At 39.3% G+C, this 24383-nt stretch overlaps 1 protein-coding gene across 2 annotated transcripts in view; it reads left to right on the top strand.

Moving 5' to 3' along the window:
- The window catches only part of snx9b (sorting nexin 9b), a 209218-nt gene extending 185274 nt beyond the window's left edge, over positions 1–23944 (top strand). For both annotated transcript variants that reach the window (XM_048601167.1, XM_048601168.1), the window contains 6 exons: positions 625–702; positions 1966–2042; positions 2957–3046; positions 9086–9200; positions 11365–11456; positions 22224–23944. In XM_048601167.1, coding sequence (XP_048457124.1) covers positions 625–702; positions 1966–2042; positions 2957–3046; positions 9086–9200; positions 11365–11456; positions 22224–22274 — 503 coding nt within the window. In that variant the 3' untranslated portion in view covers positions 22275–23944. The remainder of the gene's footprint in view (positions 1–624; positions 703–1965; positions 2043–2956; positions 3047–9085; positions 9201–11364; positions 11457–22223) is intronic.
- Positions 23945–24383: the final 439 nt, after the last annotated feature.

Here is a 24383-nt window from a genome sequence, read left to right as displayed (position 1 = left end):
TTCTGGTGAAGGGTCTAGGCCCGAAACGTCAGCCTCTCTGCTCCTATGATGCTGCTTGGCCTGCTGGGTTCATCCAGCCCTGCACCTTGTTGTCTCGGATTCTCTAGCATCTGCAGTTCCTACTATCTCTCAACAGAATTATATTTGGTGGCTTAAATTAAGAGGACAGGTCGCATTTGGTAGGCTTGCTTTTTCTTCATATAGAACATAAAGGTGATGTAATTTGATATGTTTATGATGATCGTAAGTGATATTGATGGGTTGAGTGGTCGAATAAACTGCTCCCTCTGGTGGGGAAATCCAGACCAAGGGCACGTAATGTCAAACTGGAGAGTTTGAACTTTCAGGTGCAGTGTCAGAGAGGACTTCACACCAAGAATAGTGGAGCCCTCAAAGCTTTTGAAACTCGATCAATTGAAAATTTCAAAACTGAGTTTAATGGTTTTTTGGGCAAACAGATTACAAACAAGGTGAGTGAGTGGAGTTAAGGTACAAGTTAGCTCTGATCTAACCGAATTCTGGAAAAAGTTCAAGGAGTTAAATTGCCTACTTCTGTTCCTGCTACAATTGGTGTTGACTGCTTTTAAGGTGCAGGAATGAAAGTGTTCTGTATTCTCTTTAAAGCACTGCCCAAGGAATATCAGAAGATGGGAAAAGCTTTACAAAACATTTCACAGGTTTTCGCAACCAGTGGTTATGAAGGTAATGTGCTATTATTTGTGTTTCAGGGTAGTCTTCTGTATACATACATGCTAGCCTACTACAGAATTCAGGAAATCATGTAAATATAAAGAAAGTTTCAAACAGTTGCAAATCATTGCTTTTAAGTCTGCTGAATTGCTGGCATTAGAGTCATTGCTGAAGAAGGGTCCCGACCTGAAACGTCAACTTTCCTGCTGCTCTGATGTTGCCTGGCCTGCTGTGTTCCTCGAGCTCCATACTGTGTCGTGTCTGACTCCAGCATCTGCAGTTCTTGCTATCTCCGAGTCATTGCTATGTTGTAATTCTGTTGGTGCAATCGCTGCAGTGCATCTGACACACTTTAAACAAATTTATCCACTCGGTAATTCTTGTATTTTTAATACTGTATTTCATTTTGGCTCCTTTTTCCCTTTCTTTGAAAATAGAGCCAAAATTAGAACACTTCTTTTATATTTTGTAAATGATGGCACCATACTATTTTATTTCAAGGATCTCATATTTTCAATCTAGGTAAATTTAGTTCTTGGCAGGATTGTATGCTTTCTAAAAAAGAAACTGATTCCACTCTCTCCCCACCTGTGTGTGCACACGCTTGTGCGCGCGTGCACATTCAGCTGTAACACATTTGCATATTGCTGAATTTTAAAATTCAGCATCATATACATAAAAGTGTAACTTGGCAACATTTAATACAGCTGAAGATGAGTTTATCGCAAAAATAAGCATTTTGAACCTCAGAGTAGCCTGATTTTGAATTTTTGAAATGATTCAAAAATAGACAAAGCTATTTTCCATTTGATTGTCATACAGTGCCTGTTTCTGAGTAAGCTTTTTTTAAAAAAAAAATCAAATTTGAAACTTTTCTATACTTGCCTATTATTGTCCTTGTGTCAAAAGAATCAGATTAACTTTTGAAGCCTGTTTGAAGGCCTGTAAATTAGAGGAGACTCTCTAGTGATTAATTTGTTCTGGGGTTGTGACCAACTCTGCATGGATTGACCTCAGCTGAGTTAGTGTGCTTTTAAATTATTGCAAGAGATCATGGAAACTCAATTTGTGTTTTAAAATTCCCCAATCCTTTTTGTGCCAGTTATGCAGATGTCGGGAATTGTATCAAAAAGAAGTTCAGTCAAGTGGAAACTTAAGATCTTTGTGCCATTAGAAAGTTGTCTTTTAGTTGGGAATTTATTTCCATGTGAAAGGTGTCTATCATCATTTGCTGTATAATTGGTCAAAGGACTCAGTTGTTGATTTGTGTTTCAGGTGAATCCATTTTGACAGATCCTTTAACTGAAGTAGGAAAGACATTTGAAGAAATTGCCAGCATCTTTGCAGAACAGGTACCAAGACATTTTTAGTTTGTAGTTTTTTTTCCTTTATTCATTCACGAGATGAGGACGTCGCTGACTAGGCAGCATTTATTGTCCATCCCTTATTGCCCAGAGGGCAGTTCAGAGTCAACCACATTGCTGCGGGTCTGGACTCATGTCAGCCAGACCAGGTAAGGATGGCAGTTTCCTTCCCTGAGGAACATTAGTGAATCAGATAGGTTTTTCCAACAATCAACAATGGATTCACAGTCATCATTAGATTCTTATTTCCAGATATTTATTGAATTCAAATTCCATCATCTGCTGTGGCGGGATTCTTACCCAGGTCCCCGGAATGTTATTTGGGATTAACAGTCCAGCAATAATATCACTAGGCCATCGCCTCCCCAGTAGTATTGAAGAAGTAAAATGCTACTTAATATTGGACTGTAAACTATGATATTAAAACTAAACAGTAGTTATTTTCCAGTGTGAATTATTTAAAGGGAAAGTGGGAAAGAAAAAAATCTTTTGGCAGTGCTCAGTACTCTCATGGAATTCACACTTTACCACAAAGGGTATGATTATGAAGCAATGGAATGAATAATAGAGTATTGGTTCAGTTTTGCCATTTTTGTACATTGTGGACTATTGATATATTTGTAATGCTGCTTTGGTGCAAAGGTCTGCCTCACTGAGGAAACAATGGGAATAATTAATCCCTGGCTACATAGATAATGTGCCACACATCAGGGAAGAAACAAAAATGCTTGGGGGAAAAACAGTTGTCTTTATCAGAAATGAGATGCAATATCTGTCAGTAAAGCATTGTTTTTTGTCATGTTATGGTAATCGAAATTAAAATAATGAAATCTGAGTGCAAACACTGCTTTTAATGAGATGTATTATGTAAATATGTGATATAAACTTGTTGTTTTCAACAGCCCAAAAAGGACTTGCATTATCTGATGGAAACAAACCAAGAGTACAAGGGATTACTAGGATGTTTTCCTGAAATCATTAGCGTACATAAGGTAAAACAAAGTGCCAGTGCAGATGTTTTTGCCCTAAGTTAGATGGCAATAAAGATAAATGAAATTAATTTGAAGCAAAATATGGAATATTGAGAAACTATTGCATAAAAGATCTTTAAACTGTCTGTTCTATGTCCTGGGGGTTGATTAGTCTCCAAACTAATTGACACAGGATCACTCGGTCAATAGAGGAGATCAGAGATATTTGTGTCAGGCAAAGAATGGAAGACGTGCTTAATGAGCCATTGTGGGCTGGATTTGAGTCCAAGCTAACCGAGTGATGTGCTTGACCACCAAGGCACTCCCTTTTTTTTAGTAGAAACTAGCATCTGAGTATGGATTAATTTATATTGATGTGTCGATTAAATTTAAATAAATTCAGGACTTCCCTCTGAAAATGAGAAACAAAGGTTGGGATTGTTTGTGGGTCTCAAATCCCAGGGGTGGAATCAGTCACTCATTGTGACTTTTGATGAAATGCCTGTTTAATGGGCCTGGAGACAGACTTGACTTTCAATTAAGGATGATAGCAGCCTCTTGAAGATAGAGGGCCAATCGAAGACCTTGCAGCTTGAAAAGGGCTGCAGGCTACAATCAAAGCTAAGTAAAAGAGGAGCTAAAAAATGTTGAGTCCTCTTTCCAATATTTAAAAAATTCAAATAAAAAATGGAACTTGCAGTCAGGCAACCACCTTGGGGAAGAGCTATTGGTAGTGGTAAGAAGGAGCGATCTCCTTCCTGCACTCAAGTGAAGGGTCTTTAGTCTTGCCTGGAACAATAACACTTATCCTGCCACCTCAGGATACTTAAATGTGCCTTAGATCCTGTGAGAATCTAGAGGCTGACTGGAAAATCTCAGTTGCCTTTCTTTAAATGCTGAGTGGTTCATAATGAGCTGCTGTCTTGTAGCCACATTGCAGGCAGGTAGCCCAGTAATCCCAAATGGGATGAGGCCAGGGAATCTGTAGCTGGTGCAGCTTTTCTTCTGGACCCATTAATCTGCATCATACTCCAACTTCTGCAGCCACTTGAAATTTAATGCATAGTTTCAGATGCACCAGTGGTGAGTGGAAGGCCAAGTCCTTTTTAGGACACTGTTTTCCTGTTTTTTTTTAGGTAAAGTCATGGATTATAATCAGAAATAATGGGGAAACTGGTACAAATCATTGATTTTGGCCACTTTGTGAGCCTTCATTTAGAAAGATTGCAAGGGCTTCCAAAAATTACTGAAATGGTATCCAGGATAAGGGTTTTTTTTAAGTTTTGAAGAGAAGTTAAAAATATCTGGACTTTACTCTAGGCAGCATGGTGGTACAATGGTTAGCACTGATGCCTTACAGTGCTAGGGACTTGGGTTCAATTCCAGCTTTGGGTGACTGTCTGCGTGGAGTTTGCATTCTTCTCCCTGTGTTTGGATGGGTTTCCTCAGGTGCTGTGTTTTCCTTCTACAGTCCAAAGATGGTAGATGGATTGGCTATGCTAAATTGCTCTGTAGTGTGTAGTCTAAGTTCGTTAACTATGGTAAATGTGCGGTTATAGCCATATGTGAAATTTTGATGGCCCAAATAGCCTCTATTTGCACTGTTGGGATTCTATGATTCTACTGACGTGATCGAGGGAGTTTCAAGTAATCACTCAAGTTAACTGATTAAATTATGAGTGCTTTTGGTTAAAGTCAAAAAAGAGCAAATCTCTTGGTCTCTGAGGTGGAAACTGGGGTGGGGTCATAGTTTTGAAAACCAGAAGTGCTATTTGGCATGATCTGTGGAGGAAGAAACGGAGCTAGTTGAATGAATTTGACTGGCTCTTGGGGTTTAGGGGTGAGGCGTTAAAATCACCTGGGCATTTTACAGATGATGGGATCTGGGACATACTCTGAGGAGATAGGTAATTAATTTTTTTGTATGTCCAGAAGTGCTGTCACACAAACTTAGTATCTTTTTCCCATCACCCATGGTATTTTCCATCTACTAACCAAGGCATTAACTAAAGTTTTACATAGTTCAAGGCCTATTTATGGTCATTGACTGTGTAATTTTGTCAATGTCCATATTTTGTTAACATTCTCTGCCATGTTGGAAGGCCATGAGCTATATTGAAATAGTTACCTAATTGCAGCGCAGCAGGAGTTGGGGTTGTGGGAGAAGTATTTATGGACCTGAGAAACAGGCACCAAAAGGGAAGCGATTCCCATGGCTCCAATTCCTTTCCCAGAAATGAACTATTGTCTACTTGGCTCTGAGAATTTTTCTGGAACTTCCTTTCTTTTTAATGTATCTGTTGTAGACCTGATGTGCCTTGGAGTACCCTTCTTAAGCTTCAGACCTGTTGATCCTGTGAGTAGGCTAACAGCATCAGGATTCTGACTGCTTGGCCCACAAATGACCAATTAGAAAGACTCTATGGTAAGATTGCTGAGTGGTTCCTGCTGGAAGCATGTGTAACCTCAGCTGCCTTTTTTATTACTCCAAAGTCAGAATCCCCATGGAGTTGGTAAAATTCAGATCAATTAACTTTGTTTCTCTCTCCACAGATGCTTCCATACTAACTGCGTATTTCCAGCATTTCTAGTTTCATTTCCAATTGCTAGCATCAGTATTTTGTGATGGTATAAATTAGAATGTTGGGGTGTAAGGGGAAAAATATGCATTGAACTGAAGTGCTATTAGAAAGTCAGTGAAAGAAAGGAAGAACTTGCATTCAGATAGTGCCTTTCATTATCTTAGGAAGACCCAGTTTGCTTGATAGTCAATTAGTCACTTTTTGAAGTGTTGCTACTATTGTCATGCAAGAAGCACGGGTCCAATTTGCATACAGCAAGATTCCATAGGTAGAAATTCATTATTGACCATATAATCTGAATTGGTGATGTCAGTTGAAGCACAAATATTGTCCACCCAGTGGATAGAACTATCCTGGTCCATTTCAGTGATGCCACAGGATCCATTGGATCTACCGGAAAGGGCAGGAAAAGACATGGTTTAATTTCTCATCCAAAAGAAGATATTTTCAAAAGTTCAGCAGTCCCTCAATTCACTGCTGGGATCTTGGCCTACATTTTGTGCTGAAGTCTTGAGTAGAATTTGAACATCCAATCTTCTGAGGGTGAATGTTGCATTTCAGGACCGGATGCCCACTCTCAGGAAGGCAAAATTTCTGGTCTTGTATTCAGGCAACTGGAGACACGTACTGGACTTGTTTATTCACTACACATGAAGTATCCTACAGGTCCCACATGACACAGGAATTGCAGGCACAATTTTTAATGTACTTGGCACTTTTTGTTAGCTCACTTATGTCCTATGGACCCGCTGTCAGTGCTCCTAGCCAGGGCCTCAGCAGTCCTAGTAATCTGTTGCATGACGGTTGGTTGACAGAGCAGCAATCATCGCACTCAATATTGGATGGCTGTTCGTGCTGCAGTGGAAATTGTGAAATTAATGAAATTGCTGATGTAAAGAAGGTAGAGCTAGAGATAGAAGAGAAATGAGCACGCGGTTGTAGAAAGAAAGAACAAGCAATGAGGCGGGAAGAAACTATTGTGAGAAAAGAAACACCTCTTTCAAGAAGAGAAAAGCACATCAAAGCCCCTGGAGGCACTGTGCAAGTCAGCTAAAAACGTCTAAAACCTGAAAGGCTGTGTGACTTGCTTGAACATGCTAAAGAGCTGGTTGTTTGCCCAGAAGTAGTGGGTGTTTGTCCAGATAGTGAGCCAGGGTGATTATCAATTGGTCAGTTGAAAAGTAACTCTGGAAAGCTACACCATCATCAATCTTGACCTGAAAAAGAGAGGGTTTGTAGAAGTGTGACTTAATGATAACAATAACAATGTGTGATATGTGGAAGTGAAAGCTATTGTTGAATATAACTCCTGATCTACTATGCACAGATAAAAATCAGCATATTTTTCAAACTTATCAGCATAATTTTCAAGGACGAGTTAGATATGGCCCTTAGGGTTAAAGGGATCAATGGGTATGGGACAAAAGTGGGAACAGGGTGTTGAGTTCATATTGAATGGTGACACAAGCTCAAAGGGCCAAATGGTCTACTGTTTCAATTTTCTATGTTTCCATATTGTGGAACTATGCAGTGCCACATGTGGGGGGAATAATCTAAATGCTTGTGGTTCTGTAAGATGTGTCTTTGTTGTTCAAGAAGGGAAAAGCACATCAGGACCTCTGGAGACACATCAACAATGATGTTTTTGTTGTTTTGACTATCTAACATGTAGTTTACCTTTTTAATTTGGAGTATCGTTTGCCTGTTGATTTATGTTTAATTTATGTGGCTTCTGATCTGTGTTGAGTTATTGAACATGGTAATTTTTTTCATTTGGGAGTCATTCATTAAACTTGAATCATCTTAGCATATGGTTTCACCTGCAGGAATTGTAACAGGGTTGGGTCCAGTACAGTCAAATGTGTCCAGAATTGCTTATTGTCCTCCATATGACGCTGTTAATTGCAAGAATTGTAAATATGTAGAACATCAAAATGAATTCTTCATCTTGTATTTCTTAAGTTGTGTTACATATCATTATCATATATTGATAATGATAGTGTTGAATTAATGCATACCAGTTCAACATTTCCTCCTATCTATACAATTAATCACATTTAATTTGTAACTGTTACTCAATGAAGAAAAACTTAAAGGCTAAGGACTGTGAATGTCATGTAGATACCTTTTGGTAGACTATGTATGATATTTTGATAAGAAATGTAGCCATACATTTTCTTTTAAAATAAATTCTGTTTTTGGTGTGGTGGCATGTAACAAGTGGTAGTCAGTGACTATCTCCGATAAGAGACAATCTAACTGCCTCTTGATGTTCACTGCCATCATTATTGCTGAAATTCCCCACCACCAACATTCTGGAATTACCATTGCCCGGGAATAGAACTGGATCAGCCATACTGTGGCTACAAAAGCAGGTTAGAAGCTGGGAATTCTACAGCAAGTAAGTTATCATCTGACTTCCCAGAGTCTATCCACCCTTGACAAGATTCCTGTCAAGAGTATGATGGCTTATTCTCCACTTACCTGGATAAATGCAGCACCAACTCTAGAAGCCCAAAACCATTCAGGATAAAACCGCTCACTTGATTAACACCTCACCCACCTCCTTAAACATTCACTCTTTCTCCATCATCAATGGCCAGTGATAGCAGTGTGTACCATCTGCAAGATGCAGTGTAGCGACTCTGTATGGTTTCTTTGCCTGAGCCTTCTAAAATATGGCATAGACTACCTAATAAGGACAAGACAGCAGATGCTGAAATTCTGACACCTGCAAGTTCCCCTCTAAGCTGAACCACATCCTGATTTGGAACTATACTGCCATTACTTCATACAGTAAGCAGTGACAATCCTGGAACTCCTTTCTCAGCAGCACTGAGTGTACCTGCACAACATGGCCTGCAGTTCTTCACAGATCGGCAACAAATACTGGCCTAGCCAGAGATACCCAAATCATGAAGAAATATTTTAAAAATTCTTTATTTATAATCTGACAATGTAGAATTTTAGTCAGTAATAACTTATTGACCAAAACTCAGAAAATAAAGGTTTTCAGGTTGATCTGAGAGAAATTTTATGTTACAGGAATAGGTGTACGTCTTCAGCCCATTTAAGCATGTTGCACCATTTAATATAATCATTGGCTGATTGAACACTTGAATGCCTTTTACCTACATAACCAAAGATTTATCAGTCTCTACTTTTAAATATACTCAAAGACACAGCTTCCATAGTCCTCTGGAGAACAGAATTCCAAAGATTCAGGACTCTGAGTAAAAACAAAATTTCCTTGCTTTGGTACTTTAATATCATGCCCCTAATTTTTAAATTGTGCCCCTGATTCTAGACTCTCAACCAGGAGAAACATCTTACCTGCATCTCACCTATATTTACCCCATCCATCTGTTTTAAGTATTTTGTAGGTTTCAATGAGATCACCTTCTTGAAACTTTTAATAGTTTATGTTGATTGTGTTATGAACTTACGTATGGTGCTGTGATTTTATCATTTATGACAGGGAGCTATAGAGAAGGCAAAAGAGGGTGACAAACTGGTTGCTTTGAATAAAGTGACACCAGAGGAAAAGAATACCATGGTGAATCGTATTGGAACAATGTCCTACACATTCCAAGGTAGGTATAGGATCAAAATCTATTTTTAAACGTGACTTTGCATTCATTTATGCTTTTGGTTTTTCTTCCCTCTGAGGAAGAAAACTGTTTTGAACCCTGTGATATTTCCGCAGCTGCTTCATAGCAATACTATTAGAAATTTGGGATTCTTGGCTGCTGGTGTTAGGTTTGCCAACTCTGCTTGGAGGCAACAAGTCATTCTGACCACATGACTTCTAAATGTTGCTGCATTTTCATTATATGCTTTGGACCCCTATAGCTGAGTACTGTCTCTTGTGGATTCACCTCAGCAGCCGCTGTGCCTGAAGTTCAAAAAACCAGGAGGACACTAATGAGCAGGTGAAGAAGAAAATCAGGGCATCCACTTCACTTACTCCAAGACCTTTTGGTATTCATAATTTTAACATAATCTTTTACGTTAATAATCACTGAGGTTGTGTATGTGATTTGATTTAATATTATCATATGTACCAAGATACAGTGAAAATCATTATTTTGTGTGCTATCCTGGCAAATCATACTTTACATAAGTACATCATGGTAATAGAACAGAATGCAAAATATAGTATTAGAGGTGCAGAGAAAGATCAACTCTAATATGAGAGGACTGTTCAAAAGTCTGATAACAATGGGGAAGACACTGTTCTTGAATTTGTTGGTATGTTTTCAGACTTTTGTATCCACACATTCCATGCTGTTGTGACCCTACATCCAAGAATTTTCCTCCTTTTCTTCCATTTGTTGCCTCCAATGAGAATATTTGTTTTCTGGTTATAGTCCATCATTCTCTACCATTGGAAATAGTATTTCACAATTTACCCAGAGTAATGTCAACTTGCCCACTTACGGACTGCACTTCTCAGTGTCAGTCCCACTAACCGTCTTGCTGATAATCCTGGCACTGTGGAAAATTGTGGTCCCTGTGTCCACCCATTCCTTCTGCTTTACTTGACCCCAAGTTTCCAAATGTAAGTCCACAATCTGTTTTTTTTTCTGGTGCATGGTTTCGAACTCTAAGATACCATTCCCCTCCTCCCCTTGATACTAACTTTCTTCTCTCTCCTGTAATTTAATTCATAGCACTCGGGGGGGTTCGGGGATTCCTGACCATTCTGATACCTGACTCTCACTGTCTCTCTGCTCACTGTGCTACACAAAATCCTGGTTCCCTGCAGTGGTGACCATGTGGTGTCCCTGAGGCTATGGATTTAACTGCAGCAAGTATCATGACCAATTTGGGGAGAGGACAGTGACGGGAGTGTTAGGGAAGTGATGTTGTATCACTGTGGTGGGTAATTTACATGGCTGATCTCTTGGACTGCTGGAAGGAGCATTTGAGAGGTAACCTTCATTTGAGAAACATTTGGTTGTTCTCTGATGTTTGGGAACCCTGTTGTTATGGATTGGCACAAGGAAACAGACATAAATGAAAAAAAACCTGATTCATATTTGAATCTTACTTAATGTCTTTAATCTGAAGTGTGAAACTTGATACACACTTTATCTTATGTAGCCAACCCAACTTTGTCTGGCCTTAATAACCTAATTTAAGGGGATCACTGTTGTGTGTGGAGGAGAACAAATATTTTTAATCGAAAGTATTACGTCTTCTAAATTAAAACAAAATTAAGATAGTTAAGAATTGCATATCCTCAATGTTACCTGTAAAACTTCCAGTGGCATTAAAATATAACTAGAACTTCCGGTTACAGATGTGTCAGGTAATCTGATTTGCTACTCTGATAATCTCACTACAAAATGGAGTCTGTCATGGCAACTTGGGGAAGTGAAAGTCTGAGTTGGCCTGCTGTGCAGAAGCTGTCTTCCTGCTGATTTGCTTCCTGTCAATGCTCAGTAATATAGGAACACGAATAGAGCAATCTTCTGCTTTAGCTTGTTCCCCCATTCTGTTAGATTATGGGTAATCTGTATCTCCATTCCATTTACCCGCTTCTGCTCCATATCCTTTCACAGCCTAGGTTGCCCTATCTTTCTGGAATGGGGAGAAATCGGAAAAAAAAAAAAAAAGTGGGTATAAAAAATTTGATTAGAGTGTAGAAAATTGAAAGTATTTTCTTAGGTTTTGCTTTATTTTACATTTTAAGTTTGTGAATAAAGGTGATTGCGTAAAGGCTATTGAATTAAGACCTTAATTTCATTACAGCTGAAATGAATCACTTCCACAATAATCGAATTTATGATTACAATTCTGTAATCCAACTGTACCTACAGCAGCAAGTTGAGTTTCATGAGACGGTAGGTTGCTTCACAGATCTGTTTTCTTTTTCAGATGCTGTAGGGACAAAAGACATAAAATGAAAGGAGATAACAAGGTGTGGAGGTGAATGAACACGACAGGCTAGGTAGCATCAGAGGAGCAGGAAAGCTGACGTTTTGGGTCTGGACCCTTTTTTTCTGAAGAGGGGTCCAGACCTGAAACATCAGCTTTTCTTCTCCTCTGATGCTACCTGGCCTGCTGTGTTCATCCAGCTCCACACCTGGTTATCTCAGACTCTTGCATCAGCAGTTCCTACTATCCTTTAAAATGAAAGGAACTGCCGTGTTCTCTTTGTGCAATTTAATTAATTTTTAATTGAGGTATTTAAAATCAGGAAGGATTTAGATGGAATAAGTAAAGAGAAAGTGTTTCCAGTGGCTGAGAGTTGATAACCATAGCTGAAAGATTTAAGGCAATTGATAAAAGGCCAGACATGATGTAAAATAAATCCTTTCTTAGAGAATGAGTGGTTAGGATTTGGAATGCACTGCTTGGTATGGTAATGGAAATGGATTTGTTAGTAACTTTCAGCAGGGAATTGGATCAACATTTTAATGGAGAAAGAAAACCACAATGATTCATAAGTGTAGAGGGTGAGGTGCTGAACTACGTTGCCCTCAAAACAGGCAGAACAGACTCTGCTCACTGGTTTCCTTTTTTCACTACCTTGTTCCCTTTATGATTTATTAATTATATTCTCTTTGTGAAATAAACCTCATTTATTAACTATGATTTTGATTTTGTAAATAAATCAACTGTTGATTATATATTAGAATTAAAATCAACATTGAAATTAAACAACCTCCTCACTTCATGCAAGATTTAGATCTTTTTTAACAAGGTTTTTTTTAATTACCTTCTACTCTCCAGAAGTTCTTTTGAAACAAAAATCTGTGCTCTTCAAAACAACTCATTTTGTCAGACTTACCAAAAGCCCTCTGATTTTCTTTGATAGAAACAGTTATGGTAGAAAACCTGGTTAACTCTTAGATTTGTAGATCTTAGATTTAAAACTATGAATTTGTGCATGGGTTGAAAGCACTAAGGTACCAACCCAAATGAGAAAGTTACCCTTCAGATGGTTAGATTTTTATAATAGCTGTTTTTAAACTAAATTTCAGAAGTAGTTGCTTGCCAACGATAGACTTGCATAATTGCAGGATTGATTGGTAGTCTATTTGTTTTCTTTTAATATCTTTCTTTCTTTTCTTCTGTTTAGAAAAGAATCTTTAATGACTTTTGTTTCACCCTGCGTGACCTTATTATAAAACATTTATTTATCAGTTAAGGCTGTGTTGTGATTTGCTTTTGTAGCACAGAGATTGTAATGTAGCTTTTCATCTTGGGTTCAGAAAAGCTCAAGTAAACTTGAATATTGAATTGCTTTCAAACGAAGGGGAAACTTGATGAGAAATAAAAGCAAACTTGCCCATTACCTTTATCCTACTGTGATTTAAGTGACTAACATGTGGTTCTAGACTTGTAGACTATTATTTTCCCCAAATTTTTAGTTGACTTCACCCTGGAGAAGTCCAGTCTTTTAACTATAAATTTCTTACAGGGATATAACATGACAGTAATTTTTCACAGATGCAGCATGTTTAATATTGTTCATCAGTTTTGTTTATGCCTCACTAATATAGGGCCAGTATTTTTTAATGATTTCCTTCTCATTCTGCTGGATGTGCCTCAAGTAAATCTATTTTCTACTTTTACTGTAAACAGCTTCTCCATTCCATTTTCTTCTAATCTAGGTTCTCTTACAAAATGGGAATCCCAATGTAGTCAAATCTGTTTCCAAAAAAACACACGTAACTTTTTGTCTTAAATATTGTTATGATCAACTGAGAGGGGGGAATCCGCTCCCCAATCTCCCCAATTTTTACACCCCAATTTTTACACACACTTGGCCAATTGTAACAAATATTTTTATTTTTTTATCACACAGCTACAACACCATAGTTAAAAAGTAGTTTGCTAGAAAATGAAGGAGACAATTACTTAAGTTTCCTTGAGAGAAAGAAAGAATAATTTTATTACCTAACAATTCAGAAGAAAATAATAAAAATGACATCAAACACCATTAATAAACTTCGAAGGAAAGAAAGCCTGACACAAAGTTAAATCACATAGAATACAGGGAGAACTAGCCATTTGGATACAGAACCGACTCCAAGGTAGAAGGCAGAAGGTGATGTGGAGGGCTTTTTTTTCAGACTGGAGACTTGTGACCAGTGTTGTGCCACAAAGATCAATGCTGGGTTCACTGCTTTTCGTCATTTTATATAAATGATTTGGATGTGAACACGGGATTTTTTTTTTTGTTATAGAATCCCTACCTTGTGGAAACAGGCCCTTCAGCCCAACAAGGCTTTTTTTTTTAATTCTTCTGGAAATCTAGAGTAGAGGGAATGGAAGCTAGGGCAGTTGCATGCTCCTCTTGCAGGATGTGGGAGGTAAGGGTCACTGCTGGTGTCCCCTCTGACTTCACCTGTGAGAAGTGCACCCAACTCCAGCTCCTCAAAAACCGTGTTAGGGAACTGGAGCTGGAGCTGGATGAACTCCGGATCATTTGGGAAGCTGAGGGGGTGATAGAGAGGAGTTACAGGAAGGTGGTCACACCCAAGGTACAGGAAAAAGGTAGCTGGGTGACTGTCAGGAAGGGGAAAGGGAATAGGCAGACAGTGCAGGGATCCCCTGTGGCCGTTCCCCTCAAAAATAAGTATACCGTTTTGGATACTGTTGCGGGGGGAACGACCTACCAGGGGAAGGCCATAGCGGACTGGTCTCTGGCACTGAGCCTGACCCTGTGGCAAAGAAGGGAAGGGGGGAGAATAGGAGAGCAATTGTAGTGGGGGCTTCAATAGTAAGAGGCACAGACAGGCAGTTCTGTGGACGCGAACGAGATGAAAGGATGGTATGTTGCCTCCCGGGTGCCAGGGTCCATGATGTCTCGGATCGTGCCTTCGAGATCCTTAAGGGGGAGGGTGAGCAACCAGCAGTCATGGTACACATCGGTACCAATGACATGGGTAGAAAAAGGACTGAGAATGTGTAAAACGAGTACAGGGAGTTCGGTTGGAAGCTGAAGTCCAGGGCAAACGGTAGTTATCTCTGGATTACTACCAGTGTCGCATGATAACGAGGTAAGAAATAGGGAGAGTGTGCAGCTAAACACATGGCTACAGGGCTGGTAGAGGAGGGAGGGCTTCCATTATGTGGATAATTGGAGCACATTCTGGGGAAGGTGGGACCTGTACAGTAAGGACGGGTTGCACCTGAACCGGAAGGGCACAAATATCCTGGGAGGGAGGATTGCTAGAGCTGTACGGAATGGTTTAAACTAGTTTAGCAGGGGGTGGGGAATCAGATTTATAATTCAGAGGATGAGGTATTCGGCCTTCCAACAGACACAACAGGGAGTGAGGTGGTTGATAAAGAAATGCGGTCGATGGAGTGTAATTGCAGACACTGAGATGGTTTGAGGTGTGTATTCTTCCAATGCTAGAAGTATCAGAAATAAAGCGGATGAACTTAGAGCATGGGTTGGTACTTGGAACTACGATGTTGTGGCCATTACAGAAACTTGGGTAACTCAGGGAGAGGAATGGTTGTTGGAAGTTCTGGGATTTAGATGCTTCAAAAGAAATAGGGAGGGTGGAAAAAGAGGCGGGGAGTGGTATTGCTAGTCAGGGCGAGTATAGCTGCTACTGAAAGGCAGTTTGAGCATGATGTGTCTACAGAGTCAGTTTGGGTTGAGGTCAGGAACAAGAAAGGAGCAGTCACTTTGGGGCATTTTTAACAGACCCCCAAATAGTTGCAGAGAAATAGAGGAGTGGATTGGGAGGCAGATACTGGAAAGGTGCAGAAGTCACAGGGTTGTAGTCATGGGTGACTTCAACTTTCCAAATATTGATTGGAAACATTTTAGTTGTAATATTTTAGATGGAGCAGATTTTGTCCAGTGTGTTCAGGAAGGATTCCTGACACAATACGTAAATAGACCAACACGGGGAGAGGCCACTTTGGATTTGGTGCTTGGCAACGAACCGGGCCAAGTGTTAGACGTGTTGGTAGGAGAGCATTTTGGTGGTAGCAATCATAACTGTTTCTTTCACGATAGTCATGGATAAGGATCGGTACATACGGCAGGGTAAAGTTTACAATTGGGGGAAGGGTAATTACAATTCAGTTAGGCAAGAACTGGATAACATAAATTGGGAACAGATGCTGTCAGGGAAGAGCACCACAGAAATGTGGAGACTGTTTAAAGAATGCATACTGCATGTGCTCGATACGTTTGTCCTTAGCAAGCAGAGAAGATGCGGTCAAGTGAGGGAGCCATGGTTCTCGAGAGAGGTTGAACGACTGGTTAAGGGGAAGAAGGAGGCTTATGTAAGGTTTAGGAAAAGAGGAACGGAAAAGGCTCTAGAGGGATACAAGTTAGCCAGGAAGGAGCTGAAGAAAGGGCTTAGGAGATCTATAAGGGGGCATGAGAAAATCTTGGCGGATAGGATCAAGGAAAACTCCAAGGCTTTTTACACGAATGTGCAGAACAAGAGAATGACCAGAGAAAGGGTAGGGCCGATCAAGGATTGTAAAGGGAATTTGTGCACAGAGCCTAAAGAGATAGGAGAGGTCCTTAATGAATTGTTGATGTTAGTAAAGATGATGTGCTAGGAATTCTGGGGAAGTTGAAGATAGATAAGTCCCCCGGGCCTGATGGGATTTATCCAAGGATTCTATGGGAAGCGAGGGACGAGATCGCAGGGCCTTTGACGATGATCTTTTCGTCCTCACTGTCCACAGGTATAGTGCCAGAAGATTGGAAAGAGGCAAACATCATTCTTTTGTTCAGAAAAGGGAACAGGGATAACCCCGGAAATTACAGGCCAGTTAGTCTTGCGTCAGTGGTGGGCAAATTATTGGAAAGGGCTCTGAGACAGGATTTATGATCACTTGGAAAGGCACAGTTTGATTCGTGATAGTCAGCATGGATTTGTGAGGGGTAGATCATGCCTCACAAACCTTATTGAATTCTTTGAAGAGGTGACCAAACACATGGATGAAGGTGGAGCAGTGGATGTGGTATACATGGATTTTAAGTAAGGTGTTTGATAAGGTTCCCCATGGTAGGCTCATGCAGAAGGTAAGGAGGCATGGGATAGGGGGAAATATGGCAGATTGGATTCAGAATTGGCTGACCCTTAGAAGACAAAGGGTGGTAGTGGATGGAAAATATTCAACATGGTGCCCAGTTACGAGTGGTGTACCACAAGGATCTGTTCTGGGTCCTCTTCTATTTGTGATTTTTGTAAATGATTTGGATGAAGGAGTGGAAGGGTGGATTAACAAGTTCGTGGACGATACGAAGGTGGGTCACGTTGTGGACAGTGCAGAGGGCTGTTCTAGGTTACAAAGGGACATTGATAGAATGCAGAGCTGTGCTGAGAAGTGGCAGATGGAGTTTAACCCTGAAAAGTGTGAGGTGATTCATTTTGGAAGGACAAACTTGAAAGTAGAATACAGGGTTAACGAAAGATTCTTGGCAGTGTGGAGGAGCAGAGGGATCTTGGGGTTCATGTCCACAGTTCCCTGAGAGCTGCCACCCAGGTGGATGGAGTTGTTAAGAAGGTGTATGGTGTGTTAGCTTTCATTAATAGAGGGATTGAGTTCAAGAGCCGTGAAGTTATGCTCCAGCTATACAAAAGCCTGGTTCGGCCACATCTGGAGTATTGTGTCCAGTTCTGGTCACCTCATTACAGGAAAGACGTGGAAGCATTAGAAAAGGTGCAGAGGAGATTTACCAGGATGTTGCCTGGAATGGAGGGGAAGGTCTTACGAGGAAAAGTTGAGAGAGCTAGGGTTTTTCTCTTTAGAACGACGAAGGATGAGATGTGACTTGATAGAGGTGTACAAAATGATCGGAGGTATAGATAGAGTAGACAGCCAGAGACTTTTTCCTAAGGTGGAGGTAGCTTTTACGAGGGGACATACCTCTAAAGTGAAAGGAGGTAGACATCGGGGAGACGTCAGAGGTAGGTTCTTTACTCCGAGAGTGGTAGGGGCGTGGAATGCATTGCCGGAGAGGGTAGTGGAGTCGGCCTCAGGGACATTTAAGCGGCTATTAGATAGGCATATGGATGATAGTATAAGGTAGCAGTGAAGGTTAGATAGACTTTAGGTTTAGGGTAAAAGTTCGGCACAACATCGTGGGCCGAAGGGCCTGTACTGTGCTGTGCTGTACTGTACTGTTCTATGTTCTAAGTCCACACCGACCCTTAGAGCATCCCACCCCTCTATAACCCACCTAATCTACACATCCCTGAACACTGTAGGTAATTTAGCATGACCAATCCACCTAACCTGCACATCTTTGGACTGTGGGAGGAAACCGGAGCACCTGGAGGAAACCCAGGGAGAACGTGCAAACTCCACACAAACAGTCGCCCGAGGATGGAATTGAGCCCAGATTCCTGGCACTGTGAGGCAACAGTGCTAGCCACTGAGCCAGTGGACGCCTGGTTAGTAAGTTTGCAGATGACAGCAAAATTGGTGTAGTGAATAACCAAGAAGGTTACCTCCGTGTACAATGAGATCTTGATCAGATGGGCCGATGGGTCTAGAAGTGGCAGATAGAGTTCAGTTTAAATAAATGTGAGGTGCTGCATTTTGGAAAAGTAAACCAAGGCAGGACTTATACACTTAATGGTAAGGTACTGGAGAGTGTTGCTGAACGAGACCTTGGAGTGCAGGTTCATAGTCCCTTGAAGGTGCAGTCACGGGTAGATAGGATTGTGAAGAAGGCATTTGGTATGCTTGCCTTTATTGGTCAGTGCACTGAGTATCAGAATTGGGAGGTCATGTGGCTGTACAGGACATTGGTTAGGCCACTTTTGGAACACTGTGCAATTCTGGCCTCCCTCTTATAGGAAGGATTTTGTGAAACTTGAAAGAGTTCAGAAAAGATTTACAAGATATTGCCAGGGCTGGAGGGCTTGAGCCATAGAGTGAGTCTGAATAGGCTGGACTATTTTCCCTGGAACATCAGAGGCTGAGGGGTGACCCAGAGGCCATATGTTTAAGGTGAGAGGAGGAAGATTTAAAAGGGACCTAAGGGACAACTTTTTCTCACCGAGGATGCTGTGAGTATGAAATGAGCTGCCAGAGGAAGTGGTGGAGGCTGGTACAATTACAACATTTAAAAGCATCAGCATGGGTATATGATTAGAAAAGGTTTGGGTATGGGCCAAATGCCAGCAAATGGGACTAGATTATTTTAGGATATCTGGTCAGCATAGATAAGTTGGACCAAAGGGACTGTTTCCATGCTGTACAACTCTGTGACAGTGGGAAGAAATAAGGCTATGCAATTTAGCAATAGACTTCTAGGAAATAGATTTCTAGAAGGTGAAGATATCAAGGGGTATGGGGAGAGAGTGGAGTATGGCGTTGAGATAAAGGACCAGCCACGATCATGCTGAATGGTGAAATGGACCGATGGCCTTAATAACCTTATCTGCTCTAATTTTTCTATGACTCTCAATCTGTGAGGTGTGTTAGATTTTAAACCCGAAGCCACAGTTGATTAGTCGTTGACTCATTTGCAGCACATGCAGAATCTTGACTTTTTGGTGATTGGTCATCTTCACATGTTTTGCACTGGACGCTGTTTTTGAAGATCAGAAAAACAGGCAAAGGGAAGAGACAGAGTCTCTCCAGTTCTTGCTTATAAACCCATTTATTCTTCTCTCTGCCCTGCTGCTTAAAAGCAGGTATTGACACAAATATAGGTTAATGTGTATTCTGGAGTCTAGCTCCATTGTCTTACCAAGCTGGCCAACGAGCAGGTGAGCCTGTCATCTCCCAACATGTGAAATTTATCATAATTATGAATTAAATAGAAGATGCTGATTTCTTGAATGACTCGGTGTTTCGTTTTGATCTCTTCAGATAAAATGATCCTAGTGCAGATGGGTTTGTTTATTCCATATTTGTCTTATGAAGCATGCTTCACACTGAAGTCAGGTAACCACTACAGCATTTTAGGTCCATGTTTCTTCCTTTATAAAACACATTTTAATCCATGAAAGGTCTTGGCTATCACATTCAAATGATGAAAGTTGAAATTTTTATACTCCATATTCTATATTTGTCATTTGTAGTGATATAATCTAAAAACTGCAGGGACATTGTTCTTTAATTAGCTATAAAGCAAATAAAAGTTAATATAATTAACTTATTTTATAGAAATCTCTATTTGAGTGTTTTGTAGACCATTGGTTCTCAGTTCATGCCCACGGTGTAAGGCTTGACTTGTCTAATTGACCTTTCTTGTATAAAATTTTGCTAGTTATTCACTCCCTGCTTCTCACTTGTGTTCTTACCTGCCACTCTTTCCCTTATCCCCTCCTCTTCCTTCTTGCCTTTTGAGTCATATAGGATTTATTTTCTTTAACCTGTAATAAAGTATGAAGAAAGGAGTTGTAATTTGAGTGTCAGAGGGAGTACCAGCTCTGTATTTCAGCTGTGCAGAATTAGTGCATCGTATGTTAAATCTCTAGCAGATTGAAGTAATCAGACTATAACCCAACTATTTCAAATTTTGGAGAATAATGCAAGACTTAAACTACAATGGGATGAACTTCATAATCTAAAGAGCGAGTAGTTTGACAATACGCCACAGATTATGGAATGAAGCCATATCAATTAGAAATTTAGCTGATGTTGACCTCGGAGGCTGTAACGTTATAGCAGTTGATTTCTGCATGCAAGGACCAACAATTCAAGAAATAACTAGGGATCTTACTCTTAAAATCAGTTCAATTGTCTATGGTGTATGTGTGATGCCAGGTAGGGGCTCAACTCTAATAGCCCCACATTTGAAATAACTTGCACTTACTACAGGGATTCATAACTGAAATAATAGATTTCACCTACAAAGCAAAGGCCAACAAGAAACCAAATAAGAGAAATATTAAAGAATCGCAAAATTTGTCTATTCATCCATGATGGTTTGTTATTGGCTGCTTCAGTTCTGGTCACCGCATTATAGGAAGGATGTGGAAGCATTGGAAAGGGTGCAGAGGAGATTTACCAGGATGTTGCCTGGTATGGAGGGAAGGTCTTATGAGGAAAGGCTGAGGGTTTTGAGGCTGTTTTTGTTAGAGAGAAGAAGGTTAAGAGGTGACTTGATAGAGACATACAAGATCATCAGAGGATTAGATAGGGTGGACAGTGGGAGCCTTTTTCCTCGGATGGTGATGGCTAGCACGAGGGGACATATCTATCACCCCTCAATTTAAAGCTATAGGACAGATGTCAGAAGTAGGTTCTTTACTCAGAGAGTAGTAAGGGCGTGGAATGCCCTGCCTGCAAAAATAGTAGACTCGCCCACTTTAAGGGCATTTAAATGGTCATTGGATAAACATATGGATGATAATGGAATAGTTTAGGTTAGATGGGCTTCAGATTGGTTTCACAGGTGGGCGCAACATCGAGGGCCGAAGGGCCTGTACTGTGCTGTAATGTTCTATGTTCTATGTTCATTCATCCTTTGAAAAGGAGTATAATTCTCCTGGACTCTCTTTTCATAATTTCAAGTATTTTCCACTATTGTTAGATATCTGTTTTCCACTATTATTTTACAGCTTTTATTCCCTGGTATCATTCTCATTCATTCCAATATTATGATCTCTATATAAAAGAGTTCTTCACCTTCAGTATTTTGCTTTGATTTTTTTTCCATTACTAGGCACAGCATTTCTGTGGGCTAACATGATTATTGTCCTGTGTCCTTTTGTTCCATTTTCCACCGTTTAAATTATGATCACATTTACCCATTTTGAAAATCGATTGCAAATTGTCTCTGCAGCTCCAACTCTCCCTTCAGAGGAGATTTAAGAACTAATTTGATGGAGGCATTTAAAATTATGAAGAAATGAGAAAAAGTAGATGAAAATAATTTCTAGTGATTTGAGAAGTGTAGAACAAGGAGATTAGATATGTGATGAAATACGACGCACTTAGGAAAAGCAGGCTAAATCACTTTTTTTAGATAAAATTGTGGGATTATGGAATGTACTTCCAAAGTTAGTGATCAAAGCAAATGCTGTTTTTAGAGTGGGCTTATCTGTTACATGAGCTCTGACTAGACAATGAGGTAATTCTTCAAATAGTATTTATTAAGAATATATACATGATATCACAGGTGGAATCTTTGTCTAGAGCTGCTGTAGTTCCAACCTTCTAGCAGACACTATCACATGAGGTCACAGTTACATTACAGCGTACCTCAGAGGCTTATCTACATATTCCTGAAATTCTATTTCTATGGATGCCAAACCAACTGAAAAAAGGGTATTTAGGAAAGTTAGGAACACAAGACAATGATTGAGATTATAAAGATGTCTTGGATCAAAGGGCTTGTTCCTACATTGTTAGTAGCATTACATAAAAATTAAAATCTCAGGAATCCCTTCCTGTAAACTGCAGGCGTAGCATTCAATAGTGGAATTGATTGGTGGCAGTGTATTAGACTGCTGCTGACTATAGAGGGCATAATATTGAAAACTGCAGAGTGGGAAAAGCACAAATATATAAATGAAGTACTTAGAAAATTAACCTTTTCAATAAAGTTGCTTATGAAATGTTTAAGTGGTAACATCATGTTAGTTGAAAGATTGTTTGAAGGAAATGTGGACTTTTTGAAACGTTTCATTGAGAATGTTCTTATTTCTTACCAGATTGCGGCAAAGCTGAAGCAAGCATTGACCCATTTTACAGTACAACAGTAAACCATGCCAGCACTATTAGCCTTAATTGACTACCCGGTGGAAGGATCCTATACTCTGAAGTGTGTTTATAACAGAAAAGAAAAACTTAAAAAGATATCTCAAATTCAGGTTTCATTTGAGATCATGTTAAACATACAAAGCAGTTGTTTGGACCAAGATCAGTTATTTTTCTACATCTCTGCAAATGGTATGAAACTTTGAGTAAAAGTTCTTCGGTAATTCCGTGCAAGCAAAAACTAAGTGAACATTTTGTCCAACTTTACCCATTTCTTTCTATTTTTGTAATGCTTTCTTTTATGTTCCCTATTTTTGTAATATGTCCCTTTTTGTCCTCAAAACAAATACTTTCTGGAAGACGTTGCCTTGTGATTTCAGTTTACTTTTCTATTATTTTGTGCAATTTGTAAAATGTTATGTCCTCTGCATTTATGAATGAAGTGAGCAAGAATGAAATTGATTGTAAAACCAATTTTAGGAGATTACAAAGAAAATGCTGTTTCAGAAAGGATTCCCAGATACCAATACAGTTAATTGACAGTCATGTAAGGTGTCCAGCACAATAATGAAGACATTTAGAGGGGAAAATTCATGCTGTACACAACCTCCCATTGCTCATCACTGAAATTGTCATTTTTGTACTAAGATATCAAGAATGCACCAGACCTCAAAAAATGAGGTCCATTTATTCTTCACCAGACTTTAGACCATTACACAACACTTCACTTCTCCCCTTTTACTACCAGCTTTGTAAAATCGTGTTAAAATATCAGACTCTGGGGTGGCATTCTGAAAAGCTTCCAAGAAATGGTTGGTTAAAGTTGGTTTTCTTTGGAAGTGTATGTGAATTGATTTTTTTTTTTTTTTTTTTTTGCAATATCACCAGTTTTTTGACTGCTTTGCTTCATTGCTTGGCTTATCAAACCAGCAGAAGAAATTGCTGTTTGAAGTGTTAAATGCTAATAACATTATTGGCAACATAATTGTTCTCAAATGGTCACCAGTTCTTTTCAGAGTCTAGCACCTGAAGTTCAGGGACTTTGTGCTATTCAGTTGCTAAAACTATCAAAGCCATTCTGAATAGAAATATTTTGTCGCCAATAGCCTTGCTTATATTTAAATTTAATATACAAGGATACTCTAATTATAGTGATACATATACATTTATTAATCTAGGAGGATTATAAGAGCATGTTTGCACCAAAGATAAGTATTTAATTTTGTATTTACATTATTTTTGGATTATGAACAAATAAATGTTCCATGCTTATACATTTTTGAAATTTGACTTTATACTATTCAAGCAGAAAGCTTGAGAAAAGTAAATTTAAATACAATGGAAAATGTATTCGCGGAAAGAGAGAATATATCTGCATTGAATGAGATGAAGAAATTTCTGTACATAAAGCAATTAAACTGGGATGGTTTAGAAATACAAATGCCTTCACTAACTGTATTTGCCTCCAATGCTCAGGTTAAGATATGTGAAAATTGCACAGAAGTGGGCACCTTAAATTATTGAAATACATGAACTTTTCAATCAGTTATGAATAATATTTTGTGGAGTGCATACTGTACACAGTGTATATAAAATATGTAAATTATCACTTATGTATATTTGTTAAATGCCATGTAAGGAAGTTTTGTTGAAATTAAATATCAGATTAATCTTCTTGACCCTTCCATTATAATCAGACTTCTGCTTTGAATATCCAATTTGTAGGAAATAAAGTCTTGCCAAACTTTGGTTTCAGTTAGTGAAATGGATTGGCAAAGAGAATTTTGTGCACAACTGCTTCAAAATGAGTTCCAGAAAAAAGAAACAAAGTGCACAATTCAAATAGTTTCACTAAATTCCTTTTGCAGGAGTTATAGTCTGAAGTATTTTTTTTTCATATTTTACCAAGTCAATGAGGCCATTTTCCTTTTTGGTTTCTGCTCAACCACTTTGCTTTTCAGCAAGTTATTCTTTTACTATTTAAGTGTTTGTGTGCTTTATTTTTTATTTCAGTTTTTAATGACTTGCTTCATCCAATGTTGTCTACTGACGAGCATCAAATTTCAGTGCAACAAATGGTCTAGTTGTGCTATGACTTGACTGACAGCAGCATG

The sequence above is a fragment of the Rhincodon typus genome, chromosome 9 (genome assembly GCF_021869965.1).
Source record: "Rhincodon typus isolate 14 chromosome 9, sRhiTyp1.1, whole genome shotgun sequence".
NCBI classification, from domain to species: Eukaryota; Metazoa; Chordata; class Chondrichthyes; order Orectolobiformes; family Rhincodontidae; genus Rhincodon; species Rhincodon typus.
Note: the sequence above shows the minus strand (reverse complement) of the source record. Positions and strands in the feature narration are given on the sequence as shown.